We start from the raw sequence: 24,283 nt of genomic DNA on the forward strand, positions 1-24,283 counted from the left end.
GTGGTAGTTACTGTTTATAAGTGTATATAAAAGAGCCTGCGCTGAGTGGACTGTCGACAAAGCGATCAGGATGGCTGGATCGGGTGGGAGGAAGCATGAGAATCTTTGTTTTGAAAAATTAACTCGTCATGGTGTTAAAGTGCTGTCAGATGTGTTTATTCCTCTTGAAGTGTGTGCTCACTGTTGGAGGTGTAGTGGGTTGTGAAAACATCTATCTGTAAACAACAATGGAACCTCTTTATTTATGGACTTGTTTCGGCAGTTTTTTTTTTTGCGAATGACTGAACAATGACGAGTCATACAATACACAAGATAAAAGCCCCAAGCAGGATCGTTAGATGTAATGGCAAACAGTATGCAACTGTTATGAATGCTGTACCTACGCACATTTAATGATGACGTCTGTATTTCTAAGCATATTTAAAAAGGTTAAATACAAACTCACATTTAAATGAACACAATTGGTTACAAGATCATACATCTGAATAAATAAGGAACTTCCTTAATCGCTAATCACTGTCAAGGTGACACCAGTTGCAAGCACATTGATCAAGTGATGAATTCTGTATATCAGCAAGCTGACGAGATATCATTAGGATTGAAACATTGCCACTCACTGCTTGAGCTGCAAAACTAAGTCATTAAAACAAGCTGGAGGTGAAAGTACTGCAGAAGCAAAGTGTTTTAGATGCAACATCTTCAAATGAACATGCTCCACCTTCTCTTCTATAATTGCTAGGCAGCTGACAAACACTGTACTCCTGCCAGGCTACACAAGATGTGTACATCAAAGTCTGATATCTAACAGACTCCAAAATAACCTGCAACATATTATACCACTGTGCATGGAACTCATTCGCAATAAACAAAGCTTACCATCATTAGTAAAACAAAAAACGGATATGAAACCCAAATACCGGTAATCAATTATGTTTTAATTGGCGATTAGCAATGTGCTCATCTTGAGTGGAACTGACTTGCAGCAGAGAGATCCAGCTTTTGCATTCTACTTGCATAACACACTAAAGTCATTTCTTCACAAAAAGCCCTTAATTTTAAAGGGTTGTAAAACAATCCCTTGGAGTGACTTGAAACCGTGAACTTAACGTTTCTCTGCCAACCAAAAACACATACATCAATTATTACACAGTACTATGTGCACACCGAGGATAAATCCACATTGAAGAGGAACAAGAGGTTAGCAAAAGTGACATTTTGTCTGGCAGGTCTTCAGACGTCTGTGAAGAAAGCTGAGGCATAACTGATTTCCCTACACCTCGACCTCAACCTGCCAGTTTATAATAGTAACCTTGAAAAGACAGGATAGGAATAATTCTATAAGTACAGTATTTTACTGTACTCTAGACAGCGAATAGCATCAGCAGTTTAATGATCTGTCAGATAGTTCTTTAAAGAATTCTGAGGGGTTTGCTAGGGATCAGGGATTGAAGGGCAGTGGTTCAAACTCCACTGCATCACAATGTAAATTAAACCTAAGATCTTTGTAGCTATAGTAAGGTTTAACTAATTATACTGCACCCCTTTACCAACAATGTATTCTTAAATGTAATTACTAAAGAAAATAAACTGTACAAGATATGTGGTACAAACAGAATACTTAAAACGTATTGTAGAAAACACATGTCACCTCTAGAAGCCATTAGTGACCATTTTACACACAAACTGCTGAAAAACAGGCAGATTAGCAGTAACCAGAGTACAGATAACTAGAAGCTATCGAGCACAGCCAAACACTTACCAAGCTCATGAGGGAGCTCATGGCAAAATACAGCAATGGAGGTACTGATGCCCCCTGTCACCCCTGCACTGAATGCAGCACCTGAAAAGAGAATCAAAACAGTACAATTGAGAACATTACCTTTCAATGTCTTTCCTTCCAGTCTCTCCTCAGGAATACGATGGAGAATCAAAAGTCTGCTCTAAAACATTCACAGCAGTTACTCTAGCTAGTGTGTTTGCGGGTCATTTGCATCATCTAAAAAGTGGATTATATTAATAATGACAGTCATCAAAGATATACCTGCTCATCCAAGGATGTTTCTACTGTATTTAGTGAGTTAATAAGGGGGGGGGGGGTGTCACAAAAATAAAAGAAATAACTGTGCCAAAGTATGAAGTGCATTGAGAACAATGGTGAACTGTTTATAACTTGAGCAGATTAAAGCAGTGTTTTCTCACCTATAGCCAGACCGTCACTGAAATTGTGCATGCCGTCCCCCATGATCACCATCCAGGCAATGCTAGCTATCCCAGCATCCTTCATCTCCTGGTCAGAGTGGCAGTTCCCATGGGAATGCCCGTGTCCATGCGAGTGGTGGTGCTTCTTCGTTTTCACTTTCCTCCCGTTCCCCGCTGCTGCAGAGAAGTTCGCCTCCTGGTGATGGTGTTTGTGCTCTGTGTGTTGGGGGAGCATGATAGCCTCCTCTTCTGGGGACAGGGGTCTCTTGTTGGGGGAGTCTGGGGGGCCCTGGATCTCTGTCAGCTGAGTGTTATTGTGCTTATTGTCAGACAGTGCAGAATCATCTGGCCCTGGTTAATGCAAGAAAAGAAAGAAAATAGGTATATTATTAGTTTGCTAATAATATCCTAACAGGGTCGCACGCTTGTAGATTAGAAATATGCATTTTATTTGCAATGACTGTAATATGGTAGATGGTGACAAAACTAGACAACACAAACTAACACAAGAAAAAAAAACAAAAAAAAACTATGGGGCACACTAAGATCAAAGTCCATATTTAAAACTGGACATCTACTCTCTTCAGGGCAAAGCACCACAGCATGGAGCAAGTGGGGCACTCTAGATGCTCAGGGATCCCCAGAATACATTGTATCAACAACTGCATTTCAAGCCAGCTATACCAAATCATTAACCCTCACCTGTCAGTGGTTTCAGGTGCAGCCACTCTGCATCTGACCTGCGATTCAGTTTATGATCAGACAGCTTAATTCCGATTGTCGTTTCATCCTCCTTCTTTTTCTTCCAGCACCAAGATCTGTTCCCCTGAAAATGGAAGAAGAGTGAATATAGAGTACAGAACACCAGACATGCAAAAACAAGTGCAAATAAGAAACAATAAATAAACAAGCTTTTTTTCAGTTTGTTTCAATAAAAAAGAGATCAAAGACTTGTTACCATTCCTAGATAGATAGATAGATACACAGATAGATAGATACATACATACATAGATAGATAGATAGATACATAGATAGATAGATACACAGATAGATAGAGGAGAGGCAGATAAAGACACAGACCGCTCTAAACAAAGCCATTTCCTCTATGGCTGTGAAAGGAGAATTTGAGAAAGCAGCAGTGAAAAGGATTGGTTTGGCTGTTACCCCTTTGTCCTTGTAGTGCTTGAACATTCCTATGCAGTGCTCAATGATGAAGAGGAGGTAGATGCCCCCCAGGGCAGTCAGCCCCTTCCACACAGCACTGTACTGGGTCAGGTAGTCAGAGTCCTCCTGCTCATGCTCCCCCTTCCCGCCTTCATGACTGTGATCATGTCCGCCTTGTGACTAGGGACAAAAAAAATAAATTGTTTAAACCTTACATTGCAGTCTCTTTCCTGGCTGCAACCATTTGGGACTGACCATCTCTACAGCAGCAGCCAATACAGAAATAGCAGAATTAAAGTCTTGATCTGGCTGTGTCTAGCATGACCAGTGTTGCAACGCTCCATGCATACGGTTTGTGCATGTGATGTTAGAGTATATAGCCATGTGTTAAAAGAAGGGACATAATAGAATAGATTTTAACACATCCCTTTTACAGACATCGTAAATAATTGGCTTATTGAGTATGCATGGCCTGTCAGTTCACTGCTCACTGGAAACGACCACGTACGCTTTTTTTCGAAGTATGCTGTTCATCCTTCAATCCATCCCAAGCTTGTTGCACCCTTCACTCTGCTTGGAAAGGCACGTCCCTGCCCAATGCATCAGTTATTTTATTGTTATTTTTAAACTGATGTCAGCAGGGATCCGTGGCTCACTTGAGGCTTTTATGTCTTAAATAAATTATATCCAAAAACGGGTCATTTTGTCCTGTACATTCTGTTATTACTCAAATCTGAGGGATGTACTACTATAAAAAATAGATGTTTTATTTTGTAGACAATACTGTACATAAATGTTAACTCAATTCAATTTTTGCAGGGGGTTGGACATGTACAGAATGGTCAAGAATACACAATATTATAATAACTGGTAATACATTCTGGTTAGCTTTACAAAGATTGAAACTGTGAGTTGATACTTTGTGTACATTGGATGAAAGAACTTCAAAATAAATCATAAAAATTAAGCCCTTGCACAGGAATTGCTATTTACCTGTTTTTTGTTTTGTTTTTGCTTTTCTGCTACTTCAGAATTATGCACAGTACACAGGAAAAGATGTATCAGCATTCTGACAAATCTGTTACTGGTTGAGTTCTCGCGTGATTTATAATGCATACAAAAATAACAACTTCAAAGCAAGTGTTTTGCCTGACTGTTTGCATGACAGTGAAATAAATGAAGCTGGAAGAAAATGGCCCCTTCTCCCCCCTTGCATCTGTTTGGTTGTCCCCAATGCACAGAATAAAGGGCCACTGTGCAGAAGCAGAGCTCTTAAAAGAAGTTTGCCAAGGTAAAGTAGTTTTGTTTCGATAACTTTCTGAAAAAGCAGACCATGCTCCTTGAGAATAATTTTGTAACTCAATAATATCACTATATTCACCTCTGCCAGCAATGCAAGTTTTTAATGACTTTGTTTAATAACATTGTTTTCTGTTTGATACAGAACAATAGCCACAACGTTCCACTGTGGCTGGGACCCATTATTTAGCAGTTTATATAAGACTGTTAATGTTAGAGGTAATCTCAAATATAAATCTCAAATATATCTAAAACACAATTAAGGGCTGTCCAGTGTACTTTATTTGCACAAAATTCAAATTTATACACTGAACAAAAATATAAATGCAACATGCAACAATTTAAAAGACTTTACTGAGTTACAGTTCATATAAGGAAATCAGTCAATTGAAATAAATTCATTAGGCCCTAATCTATGGATTTCACATGACTGTGGAAATACAGTTATATTGTTGATCTGTTGGTCACAGATACCTCTTCAAAAAAAAAAAAAAAAAAAAAAAGAAGGTAGGGGCCTGGATGTTGAAAACCAGTCAGTATCTGGTGTGACCACCATTTGCCTCATGCAGCGCGACACATCTCCTTCGCATAGAGTTGATCAGGCTGTTGATTGTGGCCTGTGGAATGTTGTCCCACTCCTCTTCAATGGCTGTGCGAAGTTGCTGGATATTGTTGGTCAGGCTGTTGATTGTGGCCTGTGGAATGTTGTCCCGCTCCTCTTCAATGGCTGTGCGAAGTTGCTGGATATTGGCAGGAACTGGAACACGCTGTCGTACACGTCGATCCAGAGCATCCTAAACATGCTCAATGGGTGACGTGTCTGGTGAGTCTGCAGGCCATGGAGGAACTGGGACATTTTCAGCTTCCAGGAATTGTGTACAGATCCTTGCAACATGGGGCCGTGCATTATCATGCTGAAACATGAGGTGATGGCTGCAGATCAATGGCACGACAATGGGCCTCAGGATCTCGTCACGGTATCTCTGTGCATTCAAATTGCCATTGATAAAATGCAATTGTATTCGTTGTCCGTAGCTTATGCCTGCCCATACCATAACCCCACCATCACCATGGGGCACTCTGTTCACAACATTGACATCAGCAAACCGCTCGCCCACAAGACGCTATACATGCTGTCTGCCATCTGCCCGGTACAGGTGAAACCGGGATTCATCCATGAAGAGCACACTTCTCCAGTGTGCCAGTGGCCATCAAAGGTGAGCATTTGCCCACTGAAGTCGGTTACGACGCCGAACTGCAGTCAGGTCAAGACCCTGGTGAGGATGACAGCACGCAGATGAGCTTCCCTGAGACTGATTCTGACAGTGTGCAGAAATTCTTCGGTTGTGCAAACCCACAGTTTCATCAGCTGTCCAGGCGGCTGGTCTCAGACGATCCCGCAGGTGAAGAAGCCAGATGTGGAGGTCTTGGGCTGGTGTGGTTACACGTGGTCTGAGGTTGTGAGGCTGGTTGGACGTACTGCCAAATTCTCTAAAATGATGTTGGAGGCGGCTTATGGTAGAGAAATGAACATTAAATTCTCTGGCAACAGCTCTGGTGGACATTCCTGCAGTCAGCATGTCAATTGCACACTCCCTCAACACTTTTCTCTATTAAATGTCATTTGCCATGTGTCTGCCCAGTTCTGAATCTTGTCTAGATCATTTTGAATGACCTTTGCTGCTGCAACAGTGTTTGCCACTCCTCCTACTTTTGTGTCGTCTGCAAATTTAACAAGTTTGCTTACTATACCAGAATCTAAATCAATAATGTAGATTAGGAATAGCAGAGGACCTAATACTGATCCCTGTGGTACACCACTGGTTACCACACTCCATTCTGAGGTTTTTCCTCTAATCAGCCTGGTGTATTCATACTTCAAGTGTAATTAAATAACCAGATATTTATGGCTGCTGTATTAAAAAAAATACACAGGAGGTAGATTAAATCATACTCTCTACTATTTCTACAAAGTGGCATTGTGTTGTGTGACAAAACTGCACATTTTAGAGTGGCCTTTTATTGTCCCCAGCACAAGGTGCACCTTTGTAATGATCATGCTTTTTAATCAGCTTCTTGATATGCCACACCTGTCAGGTGGATGGATTATCGTGGCAAAGGAAAGATGCTCACAAACAGGGATGTAAACAAATTTGTGCACAAAATTTGACAGAAATAAGCTTTTTGTGTGTATGGAAAATTTCTGGGATCTTTTATTTCAGCTCATGAAACATGAGACCAACACTTCACATGTTGCATTTATATTTTTGTTCAGTGTAATTAAGTCATTTAGCAGACGCTTTTGTCAAAAGAATACACACAGTACATTGCCATTAAGTTGGCATAATGTCACATGAATAAAACTAAACAAGGTCATTGTTTTCTATAACATGGTAATTAACCAGACACAGTGAGAGGAGGGTGTAATACTTACATGGGGCAGTAGATGGAGCAGTGCGTCTCCGCTCAGTGTCCCCACTGCCAGAGCCACCAGGAATGTGAGAAGGAACTTGAAGCAAGACTGGTTACTGATGGGAACCATTATCACTCCAAGCAGGGACAGCAGACTGATGATAGTGATGGAGATGAGTCCCCAGACCCAGGCTGTACACAGGAGAGACAACATACAGAAAGGGTTAAATGAAAAATATTAGAAATACACCAGACCACATTTGTTAAATATACTAGTATGCGCTAAATCAGCACCAAATGTATGTACTGGGGGGAGGGGGGGGGGGGGGGGTTTTTTTAGTTTTTGTGTGTGTGTGTGTGTTTTTAGCTAAATGAGAATTGCACAAAAGCCAGGAATAGCTCTTCCCAGAGATTTGTGTACTGGGACCATTAACATAATTTAGTTTTATAGCAGCCAAATGAATTAGCAGAGTTGAAGATTCTCTTTTTCTTAACACGTAATATTACCTAAATCTGCAACAGACTACCCAGATGTGCACGCACTCCGGAGAACCCAATACTCCCCACTCCCAATTCACTACACATTTCTGATAAATATACATGTAGAACTACACATTCATGAAAACCATAGCACACAGGAATGCCGGATACAGGTTGCTATAAGCATTACATGACACATGCAATGACAAACACATTCCACACCTTCTTGGACTTCTTGGACTCGCGTAGGAAAGGGATGGGTTTAGAGCTGCCATCCAGGAGGAGGTGGGAAGAAGTTGTTTTTCTATTATTATTATTATTATTATTATTATTATTATTATTATTATTATTATACAAGACAGCCACATGATTTACCAGACAGTTTTGTGGCCACGGTCATGATGGTTCCCGATAGCAGAGCTCCCGGACTCAGAATAATGAGCAGCTCAGAATTATACAAGCGAGACCTTTGTGTGGAGCTCAAGATACAGAAGACTTTCCACCATGTGACCAGACATGTGCTGGACCATCCCATTTCATACTGGGATGTGAGGGAGGAAACCACCTTCCAGTCAAATAGGGTGTGGAAGAGTTCATTGACTTCAGAATGAATATTGACATACATTACCTATATAATATATATTATAATATATCTATATATATTAATATTTATAATATTTATATCTATCTATATCTATATATATAATATTCATTATAGTCACACATATATATTGTGCTATGGGGGAACTTGAAACCATCTCCCATTGTATACTTTTTTTCATACAAAACTGAAAGATCATAATTGGATAAATCTCCACCCACCTGAGTTAATACTTGGTGGAAGCACCTCTGGCAGCACTTACAGCGGTGAGTCTGTTGGGATAGGTCTCTACCAACTTTGCACACCTAGATTTGGCAATACTTGACCATTCTTCTCTACAAAACTGTTCAAGCTCTGTCAAGTTCCTTGGGGAGAGTTGATGGACAGCAATCTTCAAGTCATGACACAAATTTTAGATTGGATTTAGGTCGGGGCTCTAAATGGGCCACTCAAGGACATTTACTTTTTTGTTCCTTAGCCACTCCAGTGTAGCTTTGGCTGTGTGCTTTGGGTCGTTGTCATTCTGAAAGATGAACTTCCATCCCAGTTTCAGCTTTCTTGAAGAGGGCAGCATGTTTTCCTCAAGGACTTCTCTGTATTTTACTCCATTCATTTTCCCTTCTATCCTGACAAGTGTCCCAGTCCCTGCCGATGTGAAACATCCCCATAACATGATGCTGCCACCACTATGCTTCACAGTAGGGATGGTGTTCTTTGGGTAATGTGCTGTGTTGGGTTTGCGCCAAACATAACGCTTTGCATTTAGGCCAAAAAGTTCAATTTTAGTTTTGTCAGACCACAAAACGTTTTGCCACATGGCTACAGAATCTGAGTTTTTTTTTTTTTTGCATACTTCAAAACGGGATTCAAGGTGGGCTTTCTTGAGTAATGGCTTCCTTCTTGCCACCCTACCATACAGGCCAGATTTGTGGAGTGCTTGGGATATTGTTGTCACATGCACACTTTGACCAGTCTTGGCCATAAAAGCCTGTAGCTCTTGCAAAGTTGCCATTGGCCTCTTGGTAGCCGCTCTGATCAGTCTCCTTCTTGCTTGGTCATCCAGTTTGGAGGGGATATTCAAGTTAATCCGAAAACTATAAAAGAAATATGGGAGGGGACTAGACAACGGAAAGTTGTTGAACAGGGTGTTTCTGAGTGCCATGGGTGCTCATGGTTGAGTCTTTGCTTTGAAATGCACTACGCAGCAGAGGGAACCTACAGGAACTGCTAAATTTATCCTGAAATCATGTGAATCACTACAATTTAACACAGGTGGAGGCCACTTAACTTGGTGTGTGATTTTTGAAGGTGATTGGTTACACCTGAGCTAATTTAGGATTGCTATTACAAAGGGGGTGGACACTTATCCAACCAAGCTATTTCAGTTTTAATTTTTAATTTTTAATTTTTATTTTTTTTCACTCGGAAGTTGTGGGGTATGATGTGTAGATAAATGAAAAAAAACAATAACACTATTTTAATGCATTTTAATTCCTGGCTATAAGGCAGCAAAAGGTGAAAATGTTGATAGGGGGTGTAGACTTGCTATAGGCACTGTATATATATACAGACCCTCGAACCCATTATACAAAGTACATTAACAGTTTTTGCTCATCCCCCCCTCCCCGATAAACTCAATGCAAAGTCCCCCCTAATCTAAAAGTGTTATGGGTGATTAGTTATCCAGTACAATGTCTTCCACTGCCAGATGTAATTTCTTTAGAGCAGTATTTAATTAAACAGCCTGGTGTATTCATACTTCAAGTGTAATTAAATAACCAGATATTTATGGCTGCTGCATTAAAAAAAATACACAGGAGGTAGATTAAATCATACTCTCTACTATTTCTACAAAGTAAGATTTCTGTATCTATATATTATATATCTGCTTGAGAAGACTTACCAATGACTCCCAGTGGCCAGGATGCAGGAAGTGGTTTTGACAGCTTTAGCAGTGCAAGGTCAACTACTTTTTCCACTTGGACTTTATTTTCCTAAACTACATGTCCAACCCCCTGCAACCTGCCTTAAGACGCTGCATTCCTATCTATGATGGAACCCTAGTGGAAACAACACCCTCCATGACAAACTGCCCTCCAAACATGTTCTATTGCATCCAGCCTCAAAACAGAAGACTATGTTTTACTGAGGCCGTAAATGGGAATAGCATGTTAACATGGACGTAAATGTGCATTGTGTGTTGTTAAAAGGATTAGTGTGTTCTATTGGCAGCGTCTCACACTGATGTAGAGCATTAGATTCCACCAGCCCATGCTTAGGGGTGGCCAAATCCAAATAAAAACAACAGTCATTCAAAAAATCCCCTCAGTGCTGCGCACATGTAATCAGTCAGACACACTGCACAACATGGTCCAAAGGTCTTTAGTGGAAATGGGATTGAGGCTTTTTCACTTGCCCTGTTTCTGCTTGGAGAACTGTGTCTCCCTCGTTACTTCTTTTCAAATTCTACTGTAGCTAGGAGACTTGGAATTACGTTAAACAAAACGTCTGATACAAAAACTTCCATGTGAATGGATTGATTGCAGCCAGGGTGACGTGCAATTTTGTTGGACAGAAGCAGGGTCAATTAACCTGCCCCAGGCATGTCCAGTACATTAAGTTAATAAAGGTGCTTTGTTAACAGAACGAACCCTGGGAGTATGCGGGCGACAAAGAAAATCTTTACTTATCTCTCTCAAGAGGAACAATTCATGAAATTCATGAGATTAAATGTTTAAGAGATACAAATGGCAAAATCGTAGATGAAGAAAAAAAATAGCAAATATATTAAATGATTACTTTTCACAAGTTTTTACAAAGGAAGATACTGACAACATGCCCCACATGTCATCCAGTTCATATCCAATTTTAAATAACTTTAGCATAACTGAGGCAGAAGTGTTAAAGGGACTAGGAGCTCTTAAAATAAACAAATCCCCTGGGCCGGATGAGATCCTCCCAGTAGTACTCAAAGAAATGAAAGAAGTCATTTACAAACCGCTAACCAAGATCATGCAGCAGTCTCTTGACACAGGGGTGGTACTGACAGACTGGAAAATTGCAAACGTAATACCGATCCACAAAAAGGAAAACAAAACTGAACCAGGTAACTACAGACCAGTAAGCCTGACTTCTATTATATGCAAACTTATGGAAACTATAATAAGATCCAAAATGGAAAATTACCTATATGGTAACAGGGTCCTGGGAGACAGTCAACATGGTTTTAGGAAAGGGAGATCGTGTCTAACTAACTTGATTGATTTTTTTGAGGATGCAACATCGATAATGGATAATTGCAAAGCATATGACATGGTTTATTTAGATTTCCAGAAAGCTTCTGACAAAGTCCCGCACAAAAGATTAATTCTCAAACTGAATGCAGTTGGGATTCAAGGAAACACATGTACATGGATTAGGGAGTGGTTAACATGTAGAAAACAGAAAGTACTGATTAGAGGAAAAACCTCAGAATGGAGTGTGGTAACCAGTGGTGTACCACAGGGATCAGTATTAGGTCCTCTGCTATTCCTAATCTACATTAATGATTTAGATTCTGGTATAGTAAGCAAACTTGTTAAATTTGCAGACGACACAAAAGTAGGAGGAGTGGCAAACACTGTTGCAGCAGCAAAGGTCATTCAAAATGATCTAGACAAGATTCAGAACTGGGCAGACACATGGCAAATGACATTTAATAGAGAAAAGTGTAAGGTACTGCACGCAGGAAATAAAAATGTACATTATAAATATCATATGGGAGATACTGAAATTGGAGAAGGAATCTATAAAAAAGACCTAGGAGTTTTTGTTGACTCAGAAATGTCTTCATCTAGACAATGTGGGGAAGCTACAAAAAAGGCTAACAAGATGCTCGGATACATTGTGAAAAGTGTTGAATTTAAATTAAGGGAAGTAATGTTAAAACTGTACAATGCACTAGTAAGACCTCATCTTGAATATTGTGTGCAGTTCTGGTCACCTCGCTATAAAAAAGATATTGCTGCTCTAGAAAGAGTGCAAAGAAGAGCGACCAGAATTATTCCGGGCTTAAAAGGCATGTCATATGCAGACAGGCTAAAAGAATTGAATCTGTTCAGTCTTGAACAAAGAAGACTACGTGGCGACCTAATTCAAGCATTCAAAATTCTAAAAGGTATTGACAGTGTCGACCCAAGGGACTTTTTCAGCCTGAAAAAAAAAACAAGGACCAGGGGTCACAAATGGAGGTTAGACAAAGGGGCATTCAGAACAGAAAATAGGAGGCACTTTTTTACACAGAGAATTGTGAGGGTCTGGAATCAACTCCCCAGTAATGTTGTTGAAGCTGACACCCTGGGATCCTTCAAGATGCTGCTTGATGAGATTTTGGGATCAATAAGCTACTAACAACCAAACGAGCAAGATGGGCCGAATGGCCTCCTCTCATTTGTAAACTTTCTTATGTTCTTATGTTCTTATGAAATTAATACATGCTATGCACAAAAAAAAAAACTCTTATAAAAAAAAACTCCAATAACTTGGCCCTTCTCTGCATTGATTCTTGAAACTTTTTTCCAACCACCCAGTCCACATTGCACTTAACTTTCCCTAAGCTTTTCACAGGCTAACCATTAGTCAGTGTTTTTTTTGTTTTTTTTTTAAATAGAAAGCATTGCTCTCGGTTTATTTATGTACGAGTAAATATATCTTTACATGTCTTAATTTTTTTTTTTTACCAAATTATAAAAATGCATAGCAAATATGGAGGACTGTCTGGTCTCCTTTAAAATGTATTATAAGCAATGAAAAAGAAACAATCCCCAACAAGTTGTACCAAACTTTCCTGAACAATTTTCAAGACCTAGAAACTATTAAATTAGATAAATCGTTTTAACTTGTTGACGGAAAGACAGCTTTTTAAAATTATACTGAAGAAGCCCGTCTTTACAACCCGGTTCATTATTTATCAGAAAGATTAGTGCCCAGGAGGCACAGCGGTAGAGGTTGCTTTGTGATTTAGTTTAAGAGGGCCTGCCATTTAATCCAGGGAAAGTGTTTGACTTACAAGTATATAAGAATGTACTGTTTTGCTACATTCTTTAATAACCACACAGCAGGGGAATTTTCTTAAATCCTTATAAGCCACTTTTATTTTGAAAGCACATGAAATCCTTTTCAGCTCAAACAGTCATTAACTGTGACAAAATCTCAAGGGGCTTGTAAATTTAAAAAAAAAGGAGAAATAAGTAGAGCTGCAATTAAATTGCAAAATAAACCAAAAAAAAAAAAATGGTGATAAGCATTAATAACCTGCGTCCTGCTGAATGAATCCCTGCTGTCTGTGCTATCTTGATTGTTTCATCTGTGTCTTCAAATTAGCCCCCCCCCCCAAAATGAGCACTGAACACTCAAGCCAAATACTAGGGATGGGAATTTTAAGTGTTTAAAACACAAACTTTAAAGAAGTGCTCAAAAGTTACATAATCATGCTAGATGTATAACTGGTCATGTGACAAATTTCACCAGACGCACCTTTTTTTTCACAATTTAATTTTAGTAATTTATTATATACAGCCAGTTTGTCGCGTATCCGACTGCAATGGTGCCAGAGTAAGGAGGATATTATAAAAAGGAAGGGGTTTGGCAGTTGCCTCCAAGTGGTTTTTGTAATTGGTGCAACAGAAAGATTGACATCGTCGATCTGGTGCTTCAGTGGTGCACTCTGTGTTCAGGCTGTAATAGGCATGTCATGATATCCAGTCCACATTGTAAGAGAGTTGATGACAAGCGTCTTTTCTGATGTTTGTTATATTTTTTAATAAAATTGAATCTCTACACAAAAGAATGAGGTGAAGCAAAGTTTGTAAGTATTTTGAGGAATATATAAATAATGCCAAACAAAACTGGCACATCACAAGTTTAAAACTTCACCATTTGAAATTCAAACATTCAGAAATTACTGTGGATAGAGCTACTGATGGCAATAAAAAGAAAAACATCCATAATAACATTTGCTATACAGTGATCACATTATCCCCTATGAATGAAGCAGTTTTGAAATCGATGTAGATTATCCCAGTAATCATCAACTGCAAAATAAATATATTATTTATAATGTATAAATATATTATGTTTGAAAGAGCTCTAAAGTCACTGCATATCGCAAAAGACCATGAAACCGGTCGTAATAAATCGTAACAATAATTTCTCAAAGTATTACATAAATCTCACAAAATATAACGTTTTGGATTATACAATTTCACCTAGATTATATTCTGCAAAAGACAAAAATATTTTTCTAAGTGGATTTTATTGTACCACAGTTTGTTTTTAAGACAAGCAGCCACTGCATTTCCAGAATTAGCTTTGTAGAAGGTGAAGGATTTCGAGATGTGAAGAACTTTGTTGAGCCATACTGTGCCGACTCGTAAAACAATAACAGTGAGGCCGGAAAAACTTAACAAAAATTGTGCTGCAGCTGTTTATACAAAACTTTCAAAAGGGAGAAAAACAACTGGGATACGATAGACTTGTGGACCCCATTCCCCAATCTTCCCATGGCGGAAGGCTTTCTTCACTTTTTTTGATTTTGGGCCGAACAGCCGTTTATGTTTAGTACAGTTTTTATTTTTATGTTGGAACTACGGCACTAAAGTAAAGGAGCCCTAAGACATACTTCAAACAGATAGGCCAGGCATCTCTTATTACAATTTAATGTAACGCTTGTGTGAATATGTGAATTTAAATATGTTACATTATTTAGTAATATCTGACCATGATAGACAATTAACTGCACAAGAAGGCAAACATTATATTCATTATTGGCTGCCAGATTGGCATTTAGAAATAGGACTTGTGGCAATGTTTCGGAGGGTTATGTACACAAGTATGTCGAGGAGAGTGGTGTTGGATTTCAGTACTCAAATTGTAATGCTTCTTGGAAATCCCATCCCGACTATCAAAGACCACAAACCTTTTAATCTCCAAAGCAGACATTTTATTATCAGTCACAGTGCTCTTTCCAATTCCAAAATCTCATGCCACTTCTGGTAACTCCCTTTTCCAGAAGTTAAAGTATTTAAGAGCCTTTTTTATTTTTTTAAATGAACCTTTAAGCAGCAAACTAAGCTAAACACATTACAGTATCCGACAAAAGTGATGAATATGTATATAGTTCTATCTCCACTGACAACTTTAGTATAAAGTGTGCTTCAGTCTGACCGGACGCTTATAAAATTTATTCCAAGCCAAGCTTAAGTTCATCCTGCGGTCTTGAAATCAAACTTGGAATAATGTATGTATTTAAATTTCGGGGGTGGATATCATCAGACACCAAACGGCTTACAACAGATGGTCTTTATTAGAAGGGCTACCTTAAGCGAACACAGAGAGCAAGAAGAGAATTCTGGCTCAAGAATGCTAAGCAGTCTTATATTCCTACTCGAAAAGCATTATGTTCGTTTTTTAATCAGAGTATTGCATTACAAGAAACTCAAGCTTCAAAGGGCTTAAAGAATATGAATAGACTGTAATACATGTATCAGGTGTTCAGCTTTCATTATCAAGCATTGGATGCCTTTACTACTTGATCATTAAGTGTTTTCTACAGTATATAACTTTTTTCTTCTTTTTGTTAACTACACTCAAAATTGGCATAATGTTTTATTTTTTTCTTGAAGGCACAAAGCCATCAGAATGACCTCTTGCTTTTAATGAACAGTAGGTACTGTGTGATGACGATATTAGCAGGGTTTCTTATTAGTGAATTGTCAGCCATTAGTGCCTGAACCAGTCCAAGGATATGATTCATGGCTACATCAGTGAAAGGACAGCACCTGCTGGAGACAGCTGCCCTACTTTCAAACGCCTCAAGACACTTCAAAGTGCTGCCGGGGCGTGCAGAATTACCAAGTTTAAAGGGCACATAATAACCTTTTTTTTAAATTTTATTGTGTTACTTGTTGCCATGTGTTGCTACAACTGTTTATGTAAGGTGTGTGTTATTTATTTATTGACCACATTTTTAAACTTTTAAATTGCATTCCCTGCCTCAAGTGCCTTTCAGAACTACTACAGACCATTTCCCATCATCCTCCTGCTCACTGGTAAATCCATCTCAGTTACATATGTGAGCAGGAGGATGATGGGAAATGTAGTCCTGAGTAGTCCACGCGGGTTTATGGGAAACCATCTTGAGGCAGGGAATGCAATTTAAAAGTTAAAAAAGTGGTTAAAATGTAAAAAAATAAATAAATAAATAAAACACACACCTTATGTAAACAGTTGTAGCAACAAATGGGAACATGTAACACAATAAAATAAAAGAAGTGATAGCCAATACTTAACATCCCTTTTCCTATTAGCAGCAGCATCACCAGCCCCCTCTTTTCTTGTGATTGGTTTGTTTGTTTGCTTATTTAAGCTTTGATGTTGTGCCAGGAAATATGGTCGTGGTTTTATTCCTGCCCATTCCACATATAAAGTATTGCTAAGCTAAGTCTTTAGAAGGAAGCACTTATTGGTAAATATTTTGTTACAGAAGATACAATGATAAACCACACTGGAAAGATAAACCACTTTGATGTTTATTGGAAGTGTCAGGTCTTTAGCAGCTCTTCAATTTGTATTAGAAATAATCAGAGCAGAGAATAATAGAAGCGTTTCATTTTCAAAAGCATTAAAAATTCATCAAATATGGCACGCATGGACCGCCATGTTAATCTGACAAACTTCCACTCTTACACTTACTTCTTCAAGTGCTCCATGTAATTTATTAAAGTCAGGTCCTTGAGACAAACTTAAATTTAAAGTGAAACTAGACAGCACACACTGTTACGGATCTTCAAGCTCATCCCTAGCTCAAAATCTTGGTAAAAATGCACTTTTTTGTTGTTGCAAAAAGCAGCCAGCTGGGGAAGCTTTCCAATTATTCGTGTTCAAAACCAGTGCAAGAAGATGGCATTCCACGCTGTTTGAACAATTCAATTGGCAGAAAAAACACTTTGCAGTCATTTTACTAAGTCTGGATCCAAATAAACAGTGAATGAGTCTGGCCTCCGAACTCAAGCAGATCCTACCACAGTTAACAGCCAACAGAGCCACCCTCTCCAAGGTGATGAGAACGAGGGTGGTTAATGAGGGATTATCAGTTTCACTCTATGAATCTGTATAGAGGATCAGCCAATACTCCCTAATGATGTTGCAATTATCTAAACAATTACTAGAAGAGTACTTTTGCCCACCATTATCCACTATCACTACACAGAGCGCTCTGTGACATGACACCGCTTACAGATGCCAAGGCTAGCAATCCGAAAACAGCAATAATAACACAGAGGGGAGAGAAGCAACAACCAAGGCTAGCGAGGTACGATCAATACGATCGGCTCCTGGTGTTTGGTGTGCTTTTGATTTGCAAATACAACACTGCAATAACATGAACAAGAAATGGTTACTGAACTGGACAGATCTGAATGCACAGCATGTACTTCAAGTGTTGAAGATGGAGTATTATTCATGTACAGTTACAGTGCAAGTATAGCAGCGAAATCGCTACAATACCTGTTGCAGATTCTGTGTCTGCAGGTCAGAATCTACAGTGGTATTCCATTATGCAGAAGTGTGCACCAATGGGTCGTTAACCCCAAACCAGCTTTGTAATTAATTACCTTCCCGGCAATCTGACATGCAGTAATCCTGAGTGTTAATAAGAAGTATTACAGACATGTGCCTAATAAGAATGGGAGCTAAGAAGAGAGTGATGTTCACAAGATAATTCAATACCCACAGTGAACTGCAATACCTTAAAAGTACCTTTCTATATACTGAGACGCCACTAAAACTTCAAAGGGGGTGGCTGACACAACCGAATCCACAGGATTTCAGTAAAATATTATTTAAGTATTTAAATCACACTCAAAACATTCATAGATATAAATAAGACAAGAGCATTCTTGTAATAGAAGTTACAGTTGTGATTGTATATACTACTAGAACAGCAATTGTTGAGGTGTGTGGTGTACCAAGTGGCAAACTACAAATAATAGTTTCACAGATAAAATGCAGGAAACAACAATAACAAAATAGACTTGCATAAGGGACAGCTGCAATTCTACAAGTAGAAATGGGTTTCACATTATCAAGTAACTAATTCTGCAATACAAAACATTGCCTATTTATCAGTTAAGACTAATTTACAAGTTAACAAAGCCACACGTTTTTATTGACTTCCCGTGTGACATTCTAGGGAAAAGTCACCTGGTGGTACAGCCTTGCCAAGCTGTAAAACCGGGCATAAACAAGTTGATTTGTTTTAGATGAGCTAGACTAAGCTAATGATCTCACATGCCATAGTCTTCATCCTCTTATTCTACTGCAGTAGCAGCAGCTGAAGCTCTGCACCTTGAAATCCACAAAGTAAACATTATGGGAATTGGGGCAGAAGCCCCTCAATGCATCCTACTAATACACACACACGCTAGTAATGGCACTGGTATCCATACCAGAACGGAGCTTCTCAATGCGACTCATGGTCATTACATTAAAAGCTATATTTTGCCATTCAGCAAGCTGAGTGGCGAGTTAACTGAACCTTTAACACCTACGGATAATCAGCCTCACATTTGTCTTGTTAAACACTGTACAGCACATTCATTTAAAACATGTTAAAATTGCCCAAATCGAGTGTAAGGTATCAACCATACTCTCCGGATAAATGACAATGCAGCACAGCACACTTTAGCGAGAGCAGGCTTTCAATCAGCTGGTCCTTGAAAAGTCCCATTTATGTTTTGATGGATGCTGATATACCACATGGGATCATTTAGTAGTTAAATCATACAATCAAGAAGCACCTTCGTTGGAGGCTGGAGTTTATACTGTATACCTACAGTGCAAACAACTACGAGCATATTAAATACAGAACGCCCAGCCCGGTAATTCCTTTAAAGCTTTTATGAATAAATGAATACATAAGTAAATAAATAAATAAATAAATAAATAGAATGTGAACTTGTCATGCCCCGAGTGCATTAGAATCGTTCACTTCTGTACATGTTTCACATACCTTAGCTTCTACTGGATATCAAGCAAACCCCCTACTTTTTTTTTAGAGCATGTTAAAGATCTCACAGCACTTGTATTTAATGGTAACAAATCCCTCTTTGAAAATAACCATGCACAGGCTGCTCTGAATACACGTGTTCATCCGCACTGTTTAAATTCAGCTTTTAAGCCATCTTCAAAAAATGGATTGTCTGGGATTCCTCTGTCAATTAGTTAAGCACACAAACAAACTGCTGTATTCATTCTCTACTGCGACTGTGTGTTTAAAAAGTACAACCCATTGTCCATCACATCACTTTAATCCTTTTCTTGTATTGTTTCATGTTGACTTGTTGAATAATCTATACAATGCAGCTTTCCCAAATACCAGTACCACCTATTTAACAAACAAGGATCACTGCAATGCATACAAGTGGGGTGCAGTTTTTGTTCTGTTTACACCAAAGATTAACAAGAACAAAAAAAAACAGGAGTTTAAGAAAAAAAAAAAACAAACAACAAAAAAAACAGAAAGATGGTACAGTTATGGGTTGTTGCATTCTTTGGGCAGCTGAAACAAAAACTTAAAATAAAACTTAAAATAAAAGCAAGAGAGATTTTTTGTATAATCCAAAATGGGAAGGGTGTGTAATGAATTTTAATAACTGCACTCTTTTATAGTTCCTGCCAAGGAAATTGTATGTTTTAATGTACCTTGGCAGTAAGCTAACACTCAGCCTGTGTGCGCCCTCCCCTGCTTACCTGAGAGAGCAGACTCGTTCAGAGACTTGTGGTCAATGGCCAGTTCATCACTGTGTAGGATGCAGACCCTGCTGTCGATCTGGTAGAGCAGGGCAGGGCAGAGGTAGGTGAACTGCTCTTGGGAGATCAGAGAGCCTGGGCTAAAACTGTAGTACTCCAGCAGCTGTGTGACGTTCAGACACTGAAAAACAGAAACACAGGGGTCCCAGTAACACACCGTTTAAAAAACAATGCATTCCTACAAGCGCTACATTTACTATGCATTCATTGTAGAAACACTGACCTTACACTTTAATTTATGAATGCAAATTATATACACTGTCAATATGGTGGAGATGTTGCCATATGTGACCATATGTGTGCAGCGATATGTCCATTTACACAATCATGTGTGCTACATAGTGCAGAATTCCCTCCAGAGATAGATTAAGAACTGAAATGCCTAATCCAATAAAAAGATGTCCAAATGGCTTCATATCCCAATATTTTTAATACTGGGGGTTTTATTAGGTGCAGACCTCTCGTTAAGCATCAAAACTCCAGGTTTAACCTCCACTACATCATTAATCCTCTGCTACCAATCAATTTTAATCAATCTGACTCCCGTTATAATTCCACTTCTGTGCTTTCACAGTGACTAAATTCATCATCTTCAAAATCCTCTTGTTTCTTCTGTTAAATGTCAACATCTATGACTTCACCTAAGGTTTACCTTAACCTTAGGTAAAGTAGTGCAAGAGCAATGGTAATCTGGGTATGTGAAACCATTCAGCACTGGAGAAAATATATCAAAATATGCTTTAGGAGTTCAATGAACTACACACTGTAATGTGAACAGAAATGTAATAAAAAATAATAATAATAAAAAAACACTCCCAATTTGCACTGCTGATAAGACTAGAGAAACTGCAAGTACTCTAGTGGAGTATTTCAAATAAAGAATCGCTAGCATTAAAAGAGCTCTGATTTAAAATTCCATCCACAGCCATCCTTCAGTATTAACTTCTCTGTAATTCTTTCACCTCAAGGTTTATGATTGCTAATGTTCTGTGCAGCACAGTTTTTCTTAATTTAAGTGGATCAATTGGAGTAATTTTCACTGAAATGCTTGGAGCACCCTGGGGGGCAGATTTCTCATTGATTGCTGCTGGTTCTCAATCCTGTAATGGGAATACCTGTCATTTATCCTAGAGAAAAAGGCCAAGTGCTGTCATAAAACAGCCTTTTTCATTTGTAATCATTTTCTGGGTTGGGGATAGCTGGTGGCTCTGTGGAAGACTGTTTCTAGTCTCCTAGTAGTGAAAAAAAAATAAAAAAAAAATAAAAAAAGATGTTCTCCATTTATATTCATAAATCAGAAATATATAATAATATATAAAAATACTTAAGGCTAGCTTTTCTTTGTAGCTCTATTTTGATAATCAATGACTAAAGGCACTAACCTCATCGTGCAGGTGTGCTTCACCCGCTACATGATCACTCAGAGAGAATGGCACAGTGTGCTTGATAGCAGCTTTGTGATTGTTGGGCGCCTCTCGCTTGCGTACATGTGCGTGCTCGTCCTCAGAGCCATGGCTGTGCTTATGGCCACTGGCATGCTCGTCATGGTCAGTGTTCGCATGTGCATCCCCTGTGTGCAAGTGGGGGTTCTGGCTTTCATTGCTGTGGTGATCACCCTCGTCGTCAGCTGCGGCCTGGGGAGCTGCATCTTTGTTACGGGCGCCTTTCTTTTTCTTCCTGTGCTTCCTGGTCATGGTTTCTGTAGACTGTTGTTGCTGCTGCTGCCTGCGGGTAGAGTTCAAGCTCTGTGAAGCCTCTGCGGTCACGCTGCTTCCAGAAACACTGTGGTTCACGTGATGGTGGTGATGATGATGGGAGTGATGGTGGTGTGCGTGAGAATCAGTATGGTTGTGGTGATGTGGGTGGAGTTTGTGCAGGGGGTTGTGGTCCTCATGGGAATGTCTGGTGGTTGTAGGTCCTGCTGTCCTTTGTTGGGACTGGTTACAGTGGGCAGAATGGACATCCCTAACACTAGTCTTGTTCTCCTCCTGGTTGGAGTGTGTGTGGGAATGGGACAGTGGAGTAGGGGGGTGGTGGTGCATGTGGGAATGCAGCCCCTCTTGTACCTCCAGTGCTTCCAAATGAGCCACGTGATCGTGTCCCAAGTCTTCATGGTCCATCTCTACTACATGCACTTCCCCAAGCCCCAGGCTGGACAGCAACTTCTTAAAGCCTCCAAAGTCGAGTTTCCCTCTGTCCCCATAGCGACGGAACAGCTGCTCTACATAAAACTTCTGCTCGCTCTCAGCCTCTTTGCTGAGGGAGTCGTGGTCAGGAGGAAACTCGATGTCCACATTGTTCTGCATGTAAGGCTCCTGGGAGATCTGGTAGTCGTTGTGATCGTGGACCTGGCCCCCCACCCCATGGTGGTGGTGGCCATCCTCGTGGCAGTGGCTGCACAGATGAAACAGGAACGTCACCAAGCATAGGAAGCAGAACTTGGTGTGCATGTGTACCACCATAGTTTCCTCAATTCTCACCACCTGAGACAAGAGACAACCAGTATGAATGCAGAATCCCAAATTGGAAACAGAGAAAAGTACCGTTTACAGATTCCAAAGTCACTGAATGCGTTTAATTTTTGATATCTAAACTTCACATTTATCTATGCTTAGTAAAATGCAATACTGTGTACAGTACATTTGTTAAAAGACCTGATTTAAACACATTCTTTAAAACTGAAAAATGGTTTTCCCCATCTCAAGGGCAGTGGTTTCTATTGGTTACAGTAATTACCGATCAAAAAAAAAAAAGTGGGCATGGCCAATTCATTAAGCAGAAGGGAGAGACAATTAGCCTTCTCTACAGTTTTAGAAAGCAACAGAAAAGTGAAGGAAAAAACTCTCCAAAAACTAGTGTGGAGCAAATATTAAACATTTCAGCAGGTCTGACAGACAGGTGAGCTTCTCCAGCCCCATGCAATCACTTAATGTCACACAGTAATTTAATACTGCCATAAAGTTGTCATTTTAGTAAAAAGTGAGCTTTTACTAAAATAACAAGGAAAAACTAAAAAGCATTTATCTATCTAATTATCTTCATTTTTTTTAAAGAAGAAAGTCTGTTAATTTTACAAAACTGTAAACAAGCCATCAAGTGATACAATTCAATGTCATTTAAATGTTGAATTTTCTTTTTAAAAAAAAAACAAAAAAAGCACTGCAGTATACACCTAACATTGCCCCAAGACATTTGTAGAAAGCAGGAATTGTCATGTCTAACTATTTGAGACTGAATGGCAATCAAGGAAAAGTAATAAATTAGCTAGCTCTCAGCAGGTGGTAAAGCAATTTGTAGATCAACTGATGACTAACCACAAAAACAAGTTTTTTTTTTTCTTTTTTTACCACTGCTGTGCAATTTCCTCAGATGAAAATTAACATAATAGCGAGGTCGTTTATTTAATTATATATATATTATATATATCTAAGTATATATATATATATATATATATATATATATATATATATACATACAAACGCTGGTCTTGCTACTGTTAAAGACTGTAAACAAGTTATTGGACTTAATTTAGAGTCTTTGTGAGTGCTTGCAATAAAAAGCAAGACAATTACACAAAAAACAGCAAAGTGACATTATATCAAACTAAATTGAAACATGTAAAAAAAGAACTGTACAAAGCAGAATACAATAAAATCACATTTACCCATGTGACAGTGAATGATGTACACCTGAAAGAAAACCCCACACATCTTATTAAACATTTTTTTAACAAAATGTTTGCTTTAACAGACAGTACAGTTTTGTCCTTGTTGATCCGATTTCTTATGAAACTTACGGTTTCAGATGTGTAAACAGACAGAGAAAAACAGTCCAATGTGATCTAATTCAATAATGTGTACTTACAACAGCTTGCTCTCCGTTGTTCCAGATAATTTAATTACATGCATGGGTCTCTGCAATCTGCAATTTTAAACACAAACATAAATTATAGCACCAATTTCCAACCTCGTACAGTATTTATAACTTTGAATCACTGTGAACTATAACCCTTTAAAAGCATGATAGAGACAACAATGCCATTTACTCAATCCAAGATTTTACAAAAAACCCACTGTTGTACCTCAATAACCATATTGTTTGAACCTATAGTAACAGACTACTATCTTCTAAAACAGATGGTTGTTTGTCAATAGCTGAGCTTTAAAAGACGCTTAATCATAAATATCATGTGACAATAAGTAAAATAATGGGAGGCTTTGTTTTTTATGCCAGAACACGAAATACAGTACAACACTTTAGAATATATTGCTTACTTACGAA

General features: G+C 38.9%; 1 protein-coding gene across 1 annotated transcript; it reads right to left on the reverse strand.

The window, feature by feature from the left end:
• Positions 1 to 1,727: 1,727 nt before the first annotated feature.
• Positions 1,728 to 23,937, reverse strand: LOC121322980 (zinc transporter ZIP10-like). The gene is made up of 8 exons (XM_041263657.1): positions 23,867 to 23,937; positions 21,385 to 22,485; positions 19,943 to 20,123; positions 7,097 to 7,266; positions 3,364 to 3,543; positions 2,902 to 3,025; positions 2,200 to 2,550; positions 1,728 to 1,840 (listed from the first exon to the last, which is right to left on the reverse strand). The coding sequence occupies exons 2-8, from the start codon at positions 22,462 to 22,464 to the stop codon at positions 1,728 to 1,730; spliced, it is 2,199 nt and encodes a 732-aa protein (XP_041119591.1). The 5' UTR covers positions 22,465 to 22,485; positions 23,867 to 23,937.
• Between the last annotated feature and the right edge of the window lie 346 nt (positions 23,938 to 24,283).

This window comes from Polyodon spathula, chromosome 11 (assembly GCF_017654505.1).
Source record: "Polyodon spathula isolate WHYD16114869_AA chromosome 11, ASM1765450v1, whole genome shotgun sequence".
Lineage (NCBI taxonomy): Eukaryota > Metazoa > Chordata > Actinopteri > Acipenseriformes > Polyodontidae > Polyodon > Polyodon spathula.

What these genes read in the sequence shown, in the direction of transcription:
- LOC121322980 (XM_041263657.1), bottom strand. Translation starts at nt 22,464, where the DNA reads ATGGTGGTACACATGCACACCAAGTTCTGCTTCCTATGCTTGGTGACG. An exon ending in GAACGAGTCTGCTCTCTCAG is followed by an intron (nt 7,267 to 19,942) that starts GTAAGCAGGGGA and finishes TCCTGTGTACAG; the next exon opens with CCTGGGTCTGGGGACTCATC. An exon ending in GCACCTGAAACCACTGACAG is followed by an intron (nt 2,551 to 2,901) that starts GTGAGGGTTAAT and finishes TGCATTAACCAG; the next exon opens with GGCCAGATGATTCTGCACTG.